Raw genomic sequence first — 19632 nt, forward strand, 5'->3', positions numbered from 1 at the left:
ATGTGCTATTCAAATCATTTACAAAATCACTTACAAAGCTTTCTTCTGCTTTCAAAATGAAAGACACGATTCTCAGTGATCCTTCTATAAAAAAGGATTCCTCCTCTAATAAATCAAGTAGCAGATCTGAAACAGACTAGGATGTTAAGGGACCTGACACACCAAGACTTAACACATCTGCTCACATATCTTCGCTAAGAAGACAATAAAAGACTAAGAACCGCAAGGTTCGAAACATGTCTGCCCATGCTATTCTTCCCACACTGGGGGTTGTGATTTTTATGCTGATTTGATGACTCATCTTAAAGAAATTTTTCAATAAAATGTAAAAGTTGTTATGGGACTGTTTGAGCTGGATTCCCTACTTGATTGATTGCTCTTCCTGCCGCACTGCAGTTTCCGTGCTCGGAGTCCTGGAAGATGTGATGGGCGAGCTGACTTTTTTGTACTTTTTTTTGCCATACGAGATTTAAGTACGACAATTCAACAGGTACTCGAAACTCAAAATGCGTTAATTTCCTCAGAAATTATAAATACCAACATGAAAATCGAAAACACACAAAGTATTGTTTTAGATCTGCAACAAAGTCAAAAAACAAACTGCAGCTTCCTTTAAATCACTACAGAAGGAGGTGTAAGGAAAAATTACTTGAAAATTAGAGGAGTACCAGAAAAAGCAAATTTATCAGTTAGATAACTTTATTACAAACATGGCATCCCAACTCATCCTAGAATTATCTAAGGAAAAAAATTGTCCTTAAAGGGAACCTGTCACCCCCCCCCCAGGCGTTTGAAACTAAAAGAGCCACCTTGTGCAGCAGTAATGCATTCTGACAAAGGTAGCTCTTTTAGTTATTGGTGCTGTAAATGCAGAAATAATCCGTTTTGTAATTTGTCCGAAATACCTGTCTTCAGTCCTAGAGGCAGGCCTTTCCCCCCTGCTGCAGACGCCACACAGCCGTCACCCAATTTTTCTTGAGTGTCTAAGCCACTCACCCAGGTCGCAGTGCGCATGCCCAGGAATCCCAGCCCCGCAGTGTGAATAAATCATAAGACAATGAAGAGCGGGGATTCACAAGCAGGGCGGCCGCACAGGAGCAGTCAGCTGGACTGCATATGGGGACAGATGGGCAGCGCTCACTGCACCTGCCCCAGGCAAGACAAAAGAGCGCAGGCAGATTTCAAAACAAATAGCGCTGAGGAGACGACGCCCGGCGCCAAGAAGACTTGAGTGATGGCTGTGTGGCGTCTGCAGCAGGGGGGAAAGACCTGCCTCCAGGACTGAAGAAAGGTATTTCGGACAAATTACAAAACGGATTATTTCTGCATTTACATCACCAACAACTAAAAGAGCCACTAAAAGAGTGAGGAGTGACCTAATAAATAGAACCTTTGCTCCCCCTAGTGGCCGGAGTGTGAAGTGTAATGTGTGCTGTGATACCTGGTCAGATGAACTCCTTTAGTGCAATCAGACATAACATCACCCTCCTTAGCGGCAGTGCGACATTACTGCAACGACCAGGTGTCTGGGGCGCTGCAAAAGCTTTCCAGAACACTACAAAAAGGAGCTGATCCGAGCTGGAATTAGATGAGTTGACATTTTCTTCTACCTTGGAGAACCATTATGGAAACACAATATACTCCATTTCATCTACTGAGGTTGGGCTAGATCTTCTACAAAGACTTAATATCTGTCCTACAACAGAATGAGAACACAACCTCAATGCTTAATTGGATTTCATTTTTGTTTTTTATTATTTTCCTGCAAAAATGTTCACCTTTAACTAAATTTCCTGGCTTACTCAATGTCACTGTAACCTGGATTGCAAATCATATTCCTTTTAAATAACCTTCTAAAAAAAAAAAAAGCAACACTGAACAACAGACTGGATTATAATTTTTATATACCTACCTGGATTATAAGACTGGAGTATAAAAGAGCAGATTGTCTGGTTCATCAGACATTAGTCTAATGTGTATGGGGGCCTTATCTATTCTTTAAAGGGCATGGGCACTTTTAGTCTGACTTTCAAGTAGAGGACCATTTAAAGTGCCTAGGCCTTAGGTCATCATGATCAACAAATAAGGCCCATAAAAACCCTATATAATCTTTACTATATGGAGGGGGGCACAAAAGGATACATAACTCAGGATTTCTGTTGTGAATGGATTCATTGTTCTGGAAAGCATTGCAGTAGGATAGCTGTAAGCTGCAAAGAAAAAAATAAATCTATTAAGCACAAATTAAAGCAGATCACATGGCAAAACATATAGTATTCTTTATACATAGGTGGCAAAGCTTTTCATCAATGCATTTGGGGCATTCTATATACTTCATTATTTGTGCAAATAATTTATTTATATAGTGCTATCATATTCCACAGCACTTTACAGATATCATTACTGTCCCCAATGAGGCTCACAATCTAAATTCAGTATCCTTTGGAGTGTGGAAGGATGCTGCAGAAAACCCACGCAGACACCGGGAGAACATACTAACTCCTTGCAAATTGGGATTTGAACCCAAGACCCCAGCACTGCATGGCAACTGTGCTAACCACTGAGCCACCATAGTGCCCAATTTGCTTAGTAAATCTCTTCCACTGCCCTACTAGTTTGTCGTGAGATGCAAAAAGAAAACAAAATCTCCTAGAAATATACATATGGTACATAGGCAAGGGAACACCATCACTATAAACGCTGCCTATGCCATCGCCGACCAAAAACCTCAGTTCTGTAATTATAGGTGCAAATTCACATTTTCCATAGAACTAGATAAATACTATTTGTTCAACTCTGGTACAGTGGCTTGTGAAAGTATTCACCCCCTCACGCCCTTGGCTTTTTACCTATTTTGTTAAATTAGAACCTATACTTAAAAATTTTTTGTAATCCGATTTGTGTGTGATGCATCAGCACTAAATTGTGTAAGTTGGTGACGTGAAGTGAGAAAAATATAGGCAAAAATTAAATTTATGGGATCAAATAACTAAAAATTATCATGTTCACCCCTTTTGCTATGAAGCCCCTAAAAATTTCTGGTGCAAGCAATTACCTTCATAAGTCACATGTTTAGTGAAAGCAAGTCCTCCTATGTGAGTTCTAAGTGTCACATGGTCTGTCAGTATATACACCTTTTCTGAAAGGCCGCAGCGCCATTAAGCAAGAGGCACCACTAACCAAACACCACCATGAAGGCCAAGGAGATCTCCAAACAAGTCAGGGACAAAGTCGTTGAGAAGTACAAGTCAGGGTTGTGCTATAAAAAAAATACTCCAACCTATGACAATCCCCCCGGAGCATTATCAAATCCATTATCATCAAATGGAAAGAAAATGGTACCACCATAAACCTGCCAAGAGAGGGCCACCAACAAAAACTCTCAGTTTGGGCAAGGAGGGTGTTAACCAGAGAGGCGGCACAGAGATCATTGGTAACCCTGAAGGAGCTGCAGAGTTCCCAAGCAGAGACTGGAGTATATGTCAATACGACCACAATAAGCCATACACTCTATAGAGATGGCCTCTATGGAAGAGTGGGCAGAAAAAAGCCTTTACTTACACACAAAAATTGTTAGGCTCATGTTGAGTTTGCCAAAAGACATGTGGGAGACTCCCCAAATGTATGGAGGAAGGTAATGTGGTCAGATGAGACCAAAACTGAACTTTTTGACCACCAAGGTAAACGCCATGTCTGGCACTAAAGCAACACCGCTCATCACCCCAAAAACACCAGTAAAACATAGTGGTGGCAGCATCATGCCCGGGGGCATGTTTTTTGGCAGAAGGGACAGGGAAAATTGTCAAAGGAGTAGATGGACGGCACGAAATACAGGGATATTCTTGAGCAACTCCTGTTTCAGTCTGTGAGTAGTTTGAGACAGGGACGGAGTTTCACCTTCCAACAAAACTGCTAAAGGAACACTTGAGTGTTTTAAGGGGAAGTGTGTACATGTTTTGGAGTGGCCTAGTCAAAGCCCAGACCTTAATCCAAATGATAATCTGTGGTCAGACTTGAAGATTGCTGTTCCCCAGAGGAAACCATCTAACTTGAAGGAGCTGAAGGCGTTTTGCCTTGAGGAAAGGGGAAAAATCCCAGTGGCAAGATGTGGAAAGCTCATAGAGACTTATCCAAAGTGGCTTGCAGCTGTAACTGCCTGAAAAGGGTGCTCTACAAAGTACTGACTTTAGGGGGATGAATAGTTACGCACACTGACGTTTTAAGTTATTTTGTCCTATTTGTGGTTTGCTTCACAATAAAAATAAAATGTCCACAGTTGTAGGCATGTTCTTTACATGAGCTGATTCAAGCCCTAAAAAACCCCCAGAAACCCTGAAATTCCAGGTTGTGAGGTAGCAAAACACTAAAATTGCCACTGTAAATAAAAGTCTTTGTAATGTAATGCAGTTACCGTATATACTCGAGTGCAAGCCGAGATTTTCAGCCCCAAAAAATGAGATGAAAGTGCCCCTCTTGGCTTATACTCGAGTCATGGTCGGCGGATGAGGGGGAGCGACGACTAGCAAATACTCAACTGCTCCTGACGCAGTCCCTGCATGTCCCATGGTCTCCGGGCGCGGCAGCTTCTTCCCCTGTTCAGCAGTCACTGGTACCGCTCAATAAAGTAATGAATATGGACTCCACTCCCGAAGTATGCCCAAAGACCGATCAGTAACATGAGCGTTCAGTGCATGCAAAATATATACAGTGGGGCAAAAAAGTATTTAGTCAGTCAGCAATAGTGCAAGTTCCACCACTTAAAAAGATGAGAGGCGTCTGTAATTTACATCATAGGTAGACCTCAACTATGGGAGACAAACTGAGAAAAAAAAATCCAGAAAATCACATTGTCTGTTTTTTTATCATTTTTTTGCATATTATGGTGGAAAATAAGTATTTGGTCAGAAACAAACAATCAAGATTTCTGGCTCTCACAGACCTGTAACTTCTTCTTCAAGAGTCTCCTCTTTCCTCCACTCATTACCTGTAGTAATGGCACCTGCTTAAACTTGTTATCAGTATAAAAAGACACCTGTGCACACCCTCAAACAGTCTGACTCCAAACTCCACTATGGTGAAGACCAAAGAGCTGTCAGAAGACACCAGAAACAAAATTGTAGCCCTGCACCAGGCTGGGAAGACTGAATCTGCAATAGCCAACCAGCTTGGAGTGAAGAAATCAACAGTGGGAGCAATAATTAGAAAATGGAAGACATACAAGACCACTGATAATCTCCCTCGATCTGGGGCTCCACGCAAAATCCCACCCCGTGGGGTCAGAATGATCACAAGAACGGTGAGCAAAAATCCCAGAACCATGCGGGGGGACCTAGTGAATGAACTGCAGAGAGCTGGGACCAATGTAACAAGGCCTACCATAAGTAACACACTACGCCACCATGGACTCAGATTCTGCAGTGCCAGACGTGTCCCACTGCTTAAGCCAGTACATGTCCGGGCCCGTCTGAAGTTTGCTAGAGAGCATTTGGATGATCCAGAGGAGTTTTGGGAGAATGTCCTATGGTCTGATGAAACCAAACTGGAACTGTTTGGTAGAAACACAACTTGTCGTGTTTGGAGGAAAAAGAATACTGAGTTGCATCCATCAAACACCATACCTACTGTAAAGCATGGTGGTGGAAACATCATGCTTTGGGGCTGTTTCTCTGCAAAGGGGCCAGCACGACTGATCCGGGTACATGAAAGAATGGATGGGGCCATGTATCGTGAGATTTTGAGTGCAAACCTCCTTCCATCAGCAAGGGCATTGAAGATGAAACGTGGCTGGGTCTTTCAACATGACAATGATCCAAAGCACGCCGCCAGGGCAACGAAGGAGTGGCTTCGTAAGAAGCATTTCAAGGTCCTGGAGTGGCCTAGCCAGTCTCCAGATCTCAACCCTATAGAAAACCTTTGGAGTGAGTTGAAAGTCCGTGTTGCCAAGCGAAAAGCCAAAAACATCACTGCTCTAGAGGAGATCTGCATGGAAGAATGGGCCAACATACCAACAACAGTGTGTGGCAACCTTGTGAAGACTTACAGAAAACGTTTGACCTCTGTCACTGCCAACAAAGGATATATTACAAAGTATTGAGATGAAATTTTGTTTCTGACCAAATACTTATTTTCCACCATAATATGCAAATAAAATGTTAAATAAACAGACAATGTGATTTTCTGGATTTTTTTTTCTCAGTTTGTCTCCCATAGTTGAGGTCTACCTATGATGTAAATTACAGACGCCTCTCATCTTTTTAAGTGGTGGAACTTGCACTATTGCTGACTGACTAAATACTTTTTTGCCCCACTGTATCATGTTATCAGCAGCACATCACTTGCTGATGGATATGTGCTGACGAAATCAAGGATTATTAAGAACACTTAAAAATCATTTCACACGACGAACATTTTTGCTCATTCGTCAGGTGATTGGCAGACTGTTTACACAGGCCAATAATCGGGAAAGAAGGGTTCCTAGGACACTAGGATTATCTGCCGAAGTAAATGTATCCTAAGAAAATGGAGCTGAGGCAATATAATAAGCTGTCAGTTGGATATACTGTACAAGCTTATATAATTAATGGTATATCCTTATATTACTGTGGATGTGTTCCCAATTCCTCTAAAGTAGGAGCGCACTACCTGCTGCCTGGGAGGGTCACATACGGCCCACGATGCCCTTAACTATCTGGTCATAGACAAGCCTGAAATTATCTAGTGCTAGTGCCTGATTATATGTATTTTCCATGTTCGGGAGTAGATGAGTGGCAGGCAACAATGTAGGGATGGGTAACAACTGTGTGGCCAATGGCCATGCCATTTTCTATACAAGGAGTAGAAGGGAAACACCCGGCTGTCAGCGTCTCACAAACTACAAAAGATAACGCTGAATCCATCGTCTCTTCCTTTCTGGACTGAAAATGGAAGAGGACCTCTATCCCCCCAATAGGTGTATGTATGAAGTTTTTTGCAGCCTAAATGGTTGTTTCAATCTGACAATGTGCTCAAACAATTGCAATGTGTGAGGTTAGTTGTACCCATTGAAATGTAAAATGCTAAGGAATATGCTGGAGTTATACAAGGAAAATTATTACTTTTATATAATGTAGCCTGGAAGTGTTCATCCATTATATATTTGCCAAGAGAAAGAAAAACAACCCATCCACTGCCGTATCAACAAACCTAGACAAAACAAACAATTCCATTTTTAATCATAGTCTATGAAAACATGTTTTATTAGGACATACAAACTAGCAAAATAAAAGAATATAACAAATAACAAAAATCCAATTAATTTACCCTTAACCACTTTGAAACATATCCCCGATCATGTCCACAATAGATTTCAAAAAGCGAATTAATAGTGAAGCTTACTGGAGGACATGCGCTAAAATCATGAAGGACACGCGCTAAAACCGTGGAGGACACGCGCTAAAACCGTGGAGGACACGCGCTAAAACCGTGGAGGACACGCGCTAAAACCGTGGAGGACACGCGCTAAAACCGTGGAGGACACGCGCTAAAACCGTGGAGGACACGCGCTAAAACCGTGGAGGACACGTGCGAAAAGCATTAAGCTACTTACTGGTAGCGGCATTTTTCGGAGGCCCATGACAGCACTACGAGAGAGAGGATCCGCCCTTAAGGAACAGGAAACCTACAGATACAAAAGGGTGGCACCTCTCCCATGCATCAGTTGTATTTCAGAGCCTGAGAGGACTACCGCGGTTAGTGGTACACAAATATACATTATATACATTTGGAAACAAAAAATAATCTACTATATTGTAACCAGACACCATATGTGAGATTTACATACTACACTATTTACATATCAGGAAGTGCTACCCCCACGTGAATAGGGAGGGAACTAAGGGTGCTGTCATGGGCCTCCGAAAAATGCCGCTACCAGTAAGTAGCTTAATGCTTTATTCGGACTCCCATGACAGCACTACGAGAGATTTACAGAGATGTAAGCTACCTTAGGGAGGGACTATAGTCTGTAGCACCCTTAACCCAAAGGAGAGATCAGAGGAGGACCCCAAATCCAACCGATAGTGTTTAAAGAAAGTGGAAGGAGATGACCAAGTGGCCGCCTTACATATTTGCTCCACTGACACTCCAGATCTCTCTGCCCAGGATGACGCCATGGCCCGGGTGGAATGTGCCTTTAGATTCTGCGGAGCTGGCCCCCCACCTGCTGTGTAAGCTAGAGAGATAAGGCCCCGTCACACATAGCGAGATCGCTAGCGAGATCGCTGCTGAGTCACAAGTTTTGTGACGCAACAGCGATCTCATTAGCGATCTCGCTATGTGTGACACGTACCAGCGATCAGGCCCCTGCTGTGAGATCGCTGGTCGTGTCGGAATGGCCTGGACTGTTTTTTGATCGTTGAGGTCCCGCTGACATCGCTGAATCGGCGTGTGTGACGCCGATTCAGCGATGTCTTCGCTGGTAACCAGGGTAAACATCGGGTAACTAAGCGCAGGGCCGCGCTTAGTAACCCGATGTTTACCCTGGTTACCATCCTAAAAGTAAAAAAACAAACGCTACATACTTGCCTATCGCTGTCTGTCCTCGGCGCTCAGCTTCTCTGGTCTGGCTGTGAGCGCCGGGCAGCCGGAAAGCAGAGCGGTGACGTCACCGCTCTGCTTTCCGGCCGCTGTGCTCACAGCCAGACCAGAGAAGCAGAGCACCGAGGACAGACAGCGATAGGTAAGTATGTAGCGTTTGTTTTTTTTTTTACTTTAACGATGGTAACCAGGGTAAACATCGGGTTACTAAGCGCGGCCCTGCGCTTAGTTACCCGATGTTTACCCTGGTTACCGGGGACCTCGGGATCGTTGGTCGCTGGAGAGCTGTCTGTGTGACAGCTCTCCAGCGACCAAACAGCGACGCTGCAGCGATCCGGATCGTTGTCGGTATCGCTGCAGCGTCGCTATGTGTGACGGGGCCTATAGTTTCCCTAATCCAATTGGCTAGTGAATATTTTGACACTAAATCCTTTCCTTGGACCTTGGAAGGAAAGAAACAGTGCTCCATCTTTCTTCCAATTATCAGTAGCTGAGATATACTGAAGGAGAGATCTCCTAACGTCTAACGTATGAAGCTCCTGCTCTTTAGGATTAGAGGGATTAGGAATAAAGGATGGCAAAACTATCTCCTGTGATCTATGGAAACGTGTCGCTACCTTCGGCAGATATGCCGGGTCTGGTCTAAGGACTACTCTGTCTGATAAGATTTCTGTGTATGGAGGAGCTCTGGAAAGCGCCTGGATATCCCCTATCCTGCGAGCTGAGGTTATGGCAATCAAGAAGGCTGTCTTAAGTGTCAACATTTTGATCGAGGCCTCTTGCAGAGGTTCAAAGGGGGGTTTTGTTAGAGAGGACAGAACTAAATTTAAATCCAATTGAACTGTTCTATCCTTATATACCGGTCTAGATCTACTAACTGCCTTCATAAACCTCGCTATCCAATAATTGTTAGCTATATTGCATGAAAACAGGGCACCCAGAGCTGAGACCTGTACTCTAAGGGTACTAGTAGAGAGTTTTAACTCGAAACCCCTCTGTAGGAACTCTAAGATTTGTTGTATTGGTACCCCGTCTCGGATGTCAAATCTTGAACAAGACAAGAACTTCCTCCAAGTTCTAGAGTAGATTTTTGTAGTTATTTGCTTTCTACTCTTTAGGAGCGTCTCGACTAAATTTGGAGAGAAGCCTTTCCCCACTAATAGTGACCGTTCAAACTCCACGCCGTTAAATGGAGCACTCCCTGTTGATAAGTTCCTGTATCTTTTCATTCAGAGGAAAGACTCTGCGCTTCCTCTGTTCTAGGCCGCTGAACATCATTTGTTCCTTAGATAGCTGAGGCTTGGGTTCTGTTATACCCATTGTGCCTCTGACTGCCTTTATCAATTTGTCTATCCTCTCTATGGGTAAACAAAAACGGGCAGCGTCTTCTCCCGACGAGGAGGATGATGCTGCTGAATCATCCGATTCTTCACTCTTGTCTTTATCCACAGATGAATCAGATGCCCACTGAGTTCTCTGCTTAGAGCCTCCTGACAGTGAAATATCCTTAATGGATTGCTTGACCTCCCTTCTAACCATTTCCTTCAGACTGGCCACCATAGAAGAGGATTCTTCTGCTACCTTCAGGGATAAGTAAGGTAGACTAGAGTGTAAGATCTACATGCTATATCCCCTCCCCTCTTTCCAGGACCTCTCCGTCTCCTGGATACAGGGGTCACATAGTTTTTTAGGGTGTGAGTCAGGCAAGGGAACCCCGCAGATGGCACACTCCCTATGCTTCGCCTTACTGACGCTTTTCTTTCCCTGCATAAAACATATGAGGGGAAACTAGTCACTAAGTGAACTTTCTCGAAGATCACTTACCAGAGGCTGCCTACACCCATAGAGATACCGAAGCACGAGGGGGATCTTTTTTGGCTGATGCTCCAGACCCCTGTCTGGAGGAGCTTCTGCGGCCAGATCCATCGCTCCTTTTCTCACGTTCCTTCTCCATAAGCTTCTGGGGTGCTTCATCCAGCAGCAGAGGCTGCTGATCCTGATCAGACTCCATCTGAAGCAGTTTGGAGACCAGGAGCAAGGAACGCGCACCTGGAGCCGATATATAGCCCCTCCTTCGGCCAGCGTAATTGCACCGCGCTGCCAGTTGATCCCCTTCCCCCATGCAGCTGCAGGGGATCAGCCGACACCTGAGGGTGATGAGCGCACATTTTCCGGTGGGCGCCGCCATCTTGGAGCCCCTGCGCATGCGCAGAAGCTCCGCGACCCGGAAGTCACAGCTGGCTCCGCCTTCCGACGTCATCCCCGGCCCACAGCGCCTCCAGTTAGCGCTGTGAACAACGTGGGACGCCGAGCCTTGCCAGGAGACTCCGGGTGGCGCCCCCTCAATGCCGCCTACCCCTCAGAGCCCCCCTAAGCCGCTCAAGGGAGGGGAACAGTACACTTACCAAGCGCCGGCTTCGGAGATCGGACACCCCCTGGCGACCGCTCCACGCTGATGAGACACTGCCATGCAGCCCCACCAGAGCCACCGTGTCTCCTTCAGGTACCCCGCACCGGCCGAGGTAGGAGACCCTCTCGCTACCTAATTCGGTCAGGCCAGCCTGGAATCCTGGTAATCTTTCGTAGGATCCAGTCCCTTCAGGAACAGGAAACCAACTGATGCATGGGAGAGGTGCCGCCCTTTTGTATCTGTAGGTTTTCTGTTCCTTAAGGGCGGATCCTCTCTCTCGTAGTGCTGTCATGGGAGTCCGAATAAATCGTGGAGGACACGCGCTAAAATCATGGAGGACACGCGCTAAAATCGTGGAGGACACGCGCTAAAATCATGGAGGACACGCGCTAAAAATCATGGAGGGCACGTGCTAAAAATCATGGAGGGGACGCGCTAAAAATCACGGAGGACACGCGCTAAAAATCATGGAGGAAATACGCCAAGAGGTTAAACATAATTAAGGACCGGATACATTAAAAAATAGCTATATCCTCATATTATAACATGGATTGAACTAATATGTTTTATATAAGCATTTGAGATTTACAGGTCTTTGAGTTTTTATGAAGTTTTTATGTATTTTTGCCACAATTCATCAATTACTTGCGCAAACCGTCACACCCTACCCCTCTAAAGGGGATGGGTGTTTTTTTTTGTGTATTATACCTGAAGAAGGAGAGGGGGAGTTGAGAGCTCACCACATTTGCTTAATTTAAGTGCACAGAAATGTGTCCGATGGGTGCCGATTCTGCTGGTGGGGCACTGCTATCCATAGGAACAAAAGTGGAAGGTTTGAGGCACGACCATCTGGTGATTAAAAAAATATTTATTGAAAAATGTTAAACAGATTGACCCATGAGATATAAGTTAAAACTAACCTGTATCTGATGCATCCAACTGTAACATTTTTCAGTAAATATTTGGTTTAATCACCAGATGTTTGCTCCTCAAACATTCCACTTTTGTGCCCTTGAAGAAGGAGATGATCCAATTCCGAAATAGTTTTTTAATACATCCATTCCCTCCATGCCTTGTTCATCACTACATCCATGGCAGCGCCTGGACAACAACGCCGGCTTGTCTTTATTTCCTTGATCCATTATGTATTTATTACCCTACACATGGTCCTATCTTCCGTGGAATACCTTTATTAATAAGGACGTTTCCCACCTTAGAGAGCATTGGCACAGCACTAGGATATGCCATCACTTGCTGATCAGTAAAAGTACAGCTGCCTGGACCCCCACAGAATCCTGCCTGGATCCCCAAAGAATCACAGAAGTCTTTCACAGCTTTTCAATAGACACCAGTGCATTTAACCTGAATAGAGCTGCTAGAATGTGTTCACACAGCAGATTTGCGCAGGCTATTTCTGCAACAGGTAACATTTTATACTTGTGAATAGGGTTATGTCTTCAGACCTCATGAGTAGTACAGTCACAAAAATATCTGCATCCATCTGCTACTTGTGAATATAACAGTCACATATAGATTTTCCAATGAACTTTATAGCCGTTCCACCAAAAACTGCCTCAAAATCTTTGAAATGTTCAATGCAGATTTGTCACGAATTACACTCCGTGCCTTTCAAAAACTCAAATCTGTGTGTGGGATCCAGACCAAAAAATAGAATATGGATTCCAAATCCGAACCATAGGTCAATTACTGCTGCAGATTTTTACTCTGCATGGGCACGAGATTTGGCATAATCTCTTCCACTTTGATAAAAAAGCCACAACCAACATGTATGCAGAGTGTGAACATACAAGTACAGTTCTCCGCCCATATGGCCAGAATATTGAGTGCCTGTGAATTATCCAGCAGACACATCAATCCGTAGAATTAATATGGAAAACAGGCACCTGAACTCGAGGGACAGTGTCATATTTTGTAACCATGTGTTTCCTTTATTTCCCTACATATTAACCTAAAATACAAAGGAATAACTTGGAATCACTTGTACAATTATACACTGACCTCCAATGATATGGCACTGGTCATAACAGTCCTTGTCACGGACATCAAGGAGAAGGAATGGGCAATCTTGGTACGGCTTTTCCAGGGATCGGGGGCTACACACAGGACCTTTTTTACTTGTCGTCTTTGGATCATTATCCAAGTCTAGTTCTCCAACTCCACTGATAACACTGTGAACGGGAAAGCCGCAAAATGGCATCATAAAAAACCTACTAAATAATAAAAAGGTAGGTAAACATCTGGCACGTTTTTGATAAAAAAAATAAAAAGTAATGTATTCCGTTAATGACAGCCACGTTTTTTTTTTTAAATTTTTCCCTATTTTCTTGAAATAGTCATATCTTTTTTCCGTCAACCTAGCCGTATTAGGTCTTGTTTTTGTGGGATGCGTTGTAGTATTGACATCATTCATTTTACCATATGTGGTTTCGAAAAATGTGAAAAAAATTCCAATTGAGGTGAAATAGTGAAAATTCCAAATGAGATGAAATGGTGTTAACATTTATTTAGTGGCTTAAAACAATACTGAACATTTTCTGTAACCCATAACCTTTCATATTTTTATGTCAATGGGGCTTCACGGGGACTTGCTTTTCTGTGTGGTGATCGACGGTAGTCATTTTTGGGTATACGCAACATTTTAGTATAATTTTTTTTTTTTTCCCCATTTACATTTACCATATGGGTTAAATATTTTTAGAATTCCATAGATTGCACATACTTATTTACGGTAATCAAAGAAGAAAAGGACCAGCTCACTGTCGTCACTTTAGTGAACGAATATAAACCAACTAGTGATGGTAAAAACATAGCATGTGATAGCTAAAAGATGGGGCGATCATCAGACCACCGAACTATGGACTTTGCATCTGTCTTTTAGCTTTGACATGTTATTACCCTCACTGCTGGATTTATATTTGATCACTAAATAAAGTGTTTATTCCATGGAGCTGGATCTTCTATGATGCCTAGCTAATACCTTTAAAAAGCCTGTTTAGAACTTTTTTATGCTAGTTTTCATAGAGAACTTAAATCTGCGCATTGTATATACTGTGCAGAATCACAGTCTCTTATGAAGCCAAGCTCATGACTGGTCTTCCCAGGAATACCAACAAAGGAAGATTCCATCATGGCGTTCCCAGAGGTGGGACCTGTATCTATAACTGTATCAGTCATTTATTAATAATAAAAAATAAAAAAAATATGGCGCATGAGGTAGCACATCCAGTAAAATGAACTCTTTGTGATCCTGTGTGATGTTTTAGCTCGAATGAGCTTAACCCCTTCATGGCCAGAGGTATTTTTGTTTTTGCATTTTAGTTTTTTGCTCCCCTTCTTCCCAGAGCCAAACGTTTTTTTTTTTTTTTTGGTCAAAATGGCCATGTGAGGGCTTGTTTTTTGCAGGACGAGTTGTACTTTTGAACAACACCATTGGTTTTAATATATTGTGCACTGGAAAACAGGAAAAAAAATTCCAAGTGCAGTGAAATTGCAAAAAAAAGTGTAATTCCACAGGGTTTTTGTTTGTTTGTTTTGTTTCATCATGTTCACTAAACTGACCAGCCATTACGATTCTCCAGGTCATTACATGTTCATAGACCCCAAACATGTCTAGGTTCTTTTTTTATCTAAGTGGTGAAAAAAAAAATCCAAACTTTGGTATATATAAAAAAGGAGCCATTTTTCAAGACTCTTAGAGTCTCCATTTTTGGTGACCCGTGATTACGTGACAGGGTCACCGATGGGCGGGATTTCTGTTGCGCTTCCGGTGAGTGCAAGTTAAATGCCACTGTCGGAGATTGAAAGCGGCATTTAAAAGGTTAACAGCCACGGGTGGATCATGCTTCCACCTGCAGCTGTAGAGGCACATGTCAGCTGTTCAAAACAGCTGACATGTGCCGGGAAAGATGTGGGCTCGGTGCCGGAGGGATTCCGACGTGGGCGTACTATTACACCCAACATTGGAAAGGGGTTATACCCTTACGGACATCCACCGTATATGTGGGGGGTCTATGGAGCGGCTCACAGGGTTAGCCCTCCCCATATCCAGCAAATAATGATTGTTTGTTACAGCTATGACCTGCCTCTAACAATCACAGGTGGTGCAAAGTCTGTTGAAGATTCAATGATGGTCATTACAGAACGCCATTGAAAACACAGCCTTATTAATTATGCTTTCCTTATATAGCGCCATAATTCTGCAGCGCTTTACAGACATTATTGGCACGGTCCCCAATGGGGCTCACAAGCTATATTTCCCATCAGTATGTCTTTGGAGTGTAGAAAGAAACCGGAGAACCCAGAGGAAAAAACCCACGCAAACACAGGCTTCAGAGACAAGCACTGTGCATGCATGAAAGCCATCTTCTAAACATGTGCAGTTCGCGTCTCTGAAGCCTAAAAGCGTACACCCGACTTCAGAGACGCAGTGACACTGCTGGAATGAGCAGAACAAGTGCACAGACTTGCATGAGTTGGCGATGAGGCCGGCTTATGCAAATTATGTAATCATACCCATATGGGCATGAAAACATGGAAAGAGGGCTGACTGGGAAACTAATGTCCAATCAACTAGTCAGAGCCTTTATTAGCAGAGAAAAAGCAGAGGTTATAAATGAGTTTTTAAAGCATTTATTTCATGTCATACAGGGCTGGTTAGGGAGGAAGTCTAATCACACATTGCTGAATGCTGCTGGATTGGGGGACCTGACAGGTTCCCTTTAACTGTTCACAATAACAGTAATTGTGACCAGGGGTGCACGAGCCTTTACATGTCGCTGTAAACTACCTACACACAGAAAGGCATCCAAGAAGTCTATCTCGCAGCAGAGACGACCAGAGGGTCGACCAGTCAGCGAGACCACTCAGCATGAGGAGGTTTCTCGTCACTGTGGTTCATTGCACTTTCACCTCTCATGAACCAAAGTATGTGCAGTCCAAGTTTCAGTACGACCGATCGTTTCTTTTAGAATTTACAGCAATTTTCTGGGTAAAGTAGTGAGTTCATTACCCTGTATAACACACAGAAATCTACAACCATTACTCACCTCTGCAGCGTAGATCTGGCAGAGTTAACGCAGTCTCCTCCTCCTATGGTGTCAATTAACTGGACTGGACTTAAAGGGACATCGTCGGGACTTCCTTTTCCATTACTCCGGTCAGTTGCAAGTTCTGTATCAACTTCTGACATGACAGAATGACTCCCTAAGTAACAGTGATATCGAAAAATAGATTTTTATTTTTTAAATATTTTAATATTAAAACATATGCAAAAAAAGATTTCTCGTAGGCACCAGATAATAAATATCATTAGTGGGGGAACTCTGGGAGTGTCAATTAGAAAACCTGTAAATGAGAGCTGATACTCTCTGTAATTTTGGCTGCACTCATTTTAATACTCAAGAACCTTATATAATTCATATTTTGCAAAACTGCAACACAACAACCACAAATTTCCCTTCAGACTAAATATCACTGGATTGTAATAGGTTTTTAGAAAGGTAATCAGGTATGCGACTTTAGGGGCCACGGAAAGGTTTCATGGGTGGGGGGGGAAGGGATATTTATAAATATTTCCTGCGTGAAATTGCTATAAATTGAAGTTAGCAATGACAGCTACAAAAGAAAGCCGAGAATACAATGCTAGGGGACAATGAGTCGGATTCTTAACATCTGTCATGAAGAGAATCAGGTGCCGGATACTCAATACAGAGCAGTGAAATATTCATTACCTTCCAGCCTCAGCAGCTCCTCGCTCGTAATGTCAGCCGGCTCGCTCTCATCCGATACAGATGCCACTTGAAGGACCTGAACACACAACACAGATTCTTTAGAATCCAATATGGACATGACACCTATTTTAATTTAGCTTTTAAGTTAAAGCCCGGACTAGGTAAGCCTACCTGATATAAACCTGGCATATTATATAAAATCCAATAATATACTTGAATCTAACAAACTAATCAGGCATAGTAATCATGCAACGCAAGACACCTCGATTTATCGTATGGGCGCAAGCAAAAAAAGCCGTGCCAACAAAGTGGTCTTCTACCAGTTGACCTTACCGCGTAGCCTAGAAGTGTGCACACTATGAAGGGTGTGACTTTTTATGGCGAGAGACTACATTTCTATATTTTTGATAATGTTAACCAAGAGGAACCAAGAACAAAACAAGTTTTAGTCTACAGTGATATATAGTTCTTTTCAGTGCCAAGTCCATCAGTGATTTAGGGGGCATATGCAGTGGTCGGTACCTTGGAGAACTACCAGAGAATCAAGGTGGTCATATACAGTCTTACACGTAAGGTCAGCCTAACATATTTAAACAATTCCATTTTTTTTTTCAGACAGGCTTCTATACACCCTAATATGTAAATGATGGTGCTCCACTAGGAACCGGTCTAGTCAGAATTCCCTCAAAGTAATGTGCACACAACGTTTTAAGACACCGGCAGAACCGCCAAGGTATTCCTAGGCAAATCCACTTCAGGAAAAAGCTGGTTGTCCTTTTCCTGATGCGGTTCCCTATACATCCATCTATAAAGAGCGGGCAGCTTTGAATCGATGCCCCATGAACGAACTTCTTTTAACCATTTCTGAATGTTAAAGCAGTTAAATAAAGTATTAAGAGACTGAACATGTGCACAGCAAGTCGTTTTTACATTGCTGTGCATTATGTTCATCACTTAAGGCAGTTTTGCGACGTGAGCACATACCCTTTGCAGGCTAGGGATAATTAGATCAGCAATTACAAGCTCTATTAAAAGACTTTGTAAACATAAAGCATGCTCAGTCATCAATACTAGACTGCAGGAATGGTCGATAACCTATGCAACAATTATTAAACCATTAAAATTCCCATTGATTTTTATAAGAGGTAAATTGCAAAGTTGTTTGCTTTTACGAGTACCATTTAATAAGATAAGACACCCCCTTTTAAGAAGGTTTTTTGTTATCTAGCACAAAGATTTTACAACTAAAGATATATCAATTTTATTTGAACATAAATGGAGATGTTCTTTCTTACTTTTTAATGTCATTTTGCATTGATAAACTCCCTTTAAATGTACTGTATACTTATAACTAGTGTTGAGCATTCCGATACCGCAAGTATCGGGTATTGGCCAATATTTGCGGTATCGGAATTCCGATACCGAATTCCGATACCTCCCGCGTATCGGATACCGGAATCGGAAGTTCCCAGAATTCAAACTGAACGCAGCAGCCAATGAGGAATGATTGGAAGTGTGGGCACATCCTGTTTAGCATGGTGGGCATGTAACTACTGGCAAGGCTGTGATTGGCTGCTGAAATGATGTCACTCTGCACTATAAAAAACGCTGCCGCCATTTTGCGCTCACTCTGCTGTGATTTCAGTTAGGGACAGGACGCTGTGTTCTAACTGAGGGCCAGTTGAGATAGCTAATTGCTTTATTTTCCTTTCCCAAGGCTAATTTAGCAAAACGCTGTGTGTTCTTCACTGTTCACCTTGCTCTTGCCTTGCAGCGCTGTTTTAACAGCGTTCTGCAAGGTCTCTGTGTGTGTGTGTGTGCAGCTCACTCTGTAGTCTGTGTGCAACCATATACCCGGTTGTATTCAGCTCAGGGGGGGGTTCACACTGCCTCACACAGTTGTCCTTTTTTGCTCATAGTGCAGCCCTGCTGCACATTTTTTCTCAAATTTCCTATTAGTGTTTTTCCACCCGTCTCCAGCTAAATTGTGGAAAAACACTACATAGGATAACCTAGAGGGGTTTTTTTGGGCCTTGCAGCGCCGTTTACGGCTGTCTGCACGGTCTCTGTGTGAGCGCAGCTCGCCCTGTAGTCTGTGTGCAGCCATAGCCGGTTGGATTCAGCTCAGGGTGCGTTACTGCCTCATACCTTGAAAAAAAATTTACTTTTTTTCAAATAGTGCAGCCTGTTTAAAATTTTTAAAAAAAAATTCCTATTAGTGTCTTTCCACCCGTCTCCAGCTAAATAGTGGAAAAACACTACATAGGATAACCTAGAGGAGGGTTTTTGGGCCTTGCAGCGCCGTTTACGGCTGTCTGCACGGTCCCCGTGTGAGTTAAACTTGCTCTGTAGTCCGATCTGCAGAAACAAAAAAAAAAAAGGAAAGTTCACCACACACAACTTAACACTTGTGTAGGCCACATTTGAAAAATAATAAAGTTTAGTCCACACTTTACAACATTAGTGTTTCTTACACCTGTTAGGAGGAGCATTTCAGGAATAAGCACACTAAGGCCTTAAGGTACCGTCACACTTAGCGACGCTGCAGCGATACCGACAACGATCCGGATCGCTGCAGCATCGCTGTTTGGTCGCTGGAGAGCTGTCACACAGACAGGTCTCCAGCGACCAACGATCCCGAGGTCCCCGGTAACCAGGGTAAACATCGGGTAACTAAGCGCAGGGCCGCGCTTAGTAACCCGATGTTTACCCTGGTTACCAGCGTAAAAAAACAAACAGTACATACTTACATTCAGCTGTCTGTCCCTTGCCGTCTGGTTCCTGCACTGACTGCTGGCCATAAAGTGAAAGTACAGCACAGCAGTGAGTCACACAGCGGTGACTCACCGCTGTGGCTGTGCTCTGCTTTCACTTTACGGCCAGCAGTCAGTGCAGGAA

The 19632-nt window shown here is 43.3% G+C and overlaps 1 protein-coding gene across 1 annotated transcript in view; it reads right to left on the reverse strand.

The window, feature by feature from the left end:
• The window catches only part of CEP41 (centrosomal protein 41), a 91555-nt gene that overhangs the window by 20219 nt on the left and 51704 nt on the right, over positions 1 to 19632 (reverse strand). The window contains exons 5-8 of the mRNA XM_069765371.1: positions 16735 to 16810; positions 16051 to 16207; positions 13004 to 13173; positions 2143 to 2210 (exon numbers count right to left, since the gene is read on the reverse strand). Of these exons, the coding sequence (XP_069621472.1) occupies positions 2143 to 2210; positions 13004 to 13173; positions 16051 to 16207; positions 16735 to 16810 (471 nt within the window). The remainder of the gene's footprint in view (positions 1 to 2142; positions 2211 to 13003; positions 13174 to 16050; positions 16208 to 16734; positions 16811 to 19632) is intronic.

Source organism: Ranitomeya imitator, chromosome 4, assembly GCF_032444005.1.
Source record: "Ranitomeya imitator isolate aRanImi1 chromosome 4, aRanImi1.pri, whole genome shotgun sequence".
NCBI classification, from domain to species: Eukaryota; Metazoa; Chordata; class Amphibia; order Anura; family Dendrobatidae; genus Ranitomeya; species Ranitomeya imitator.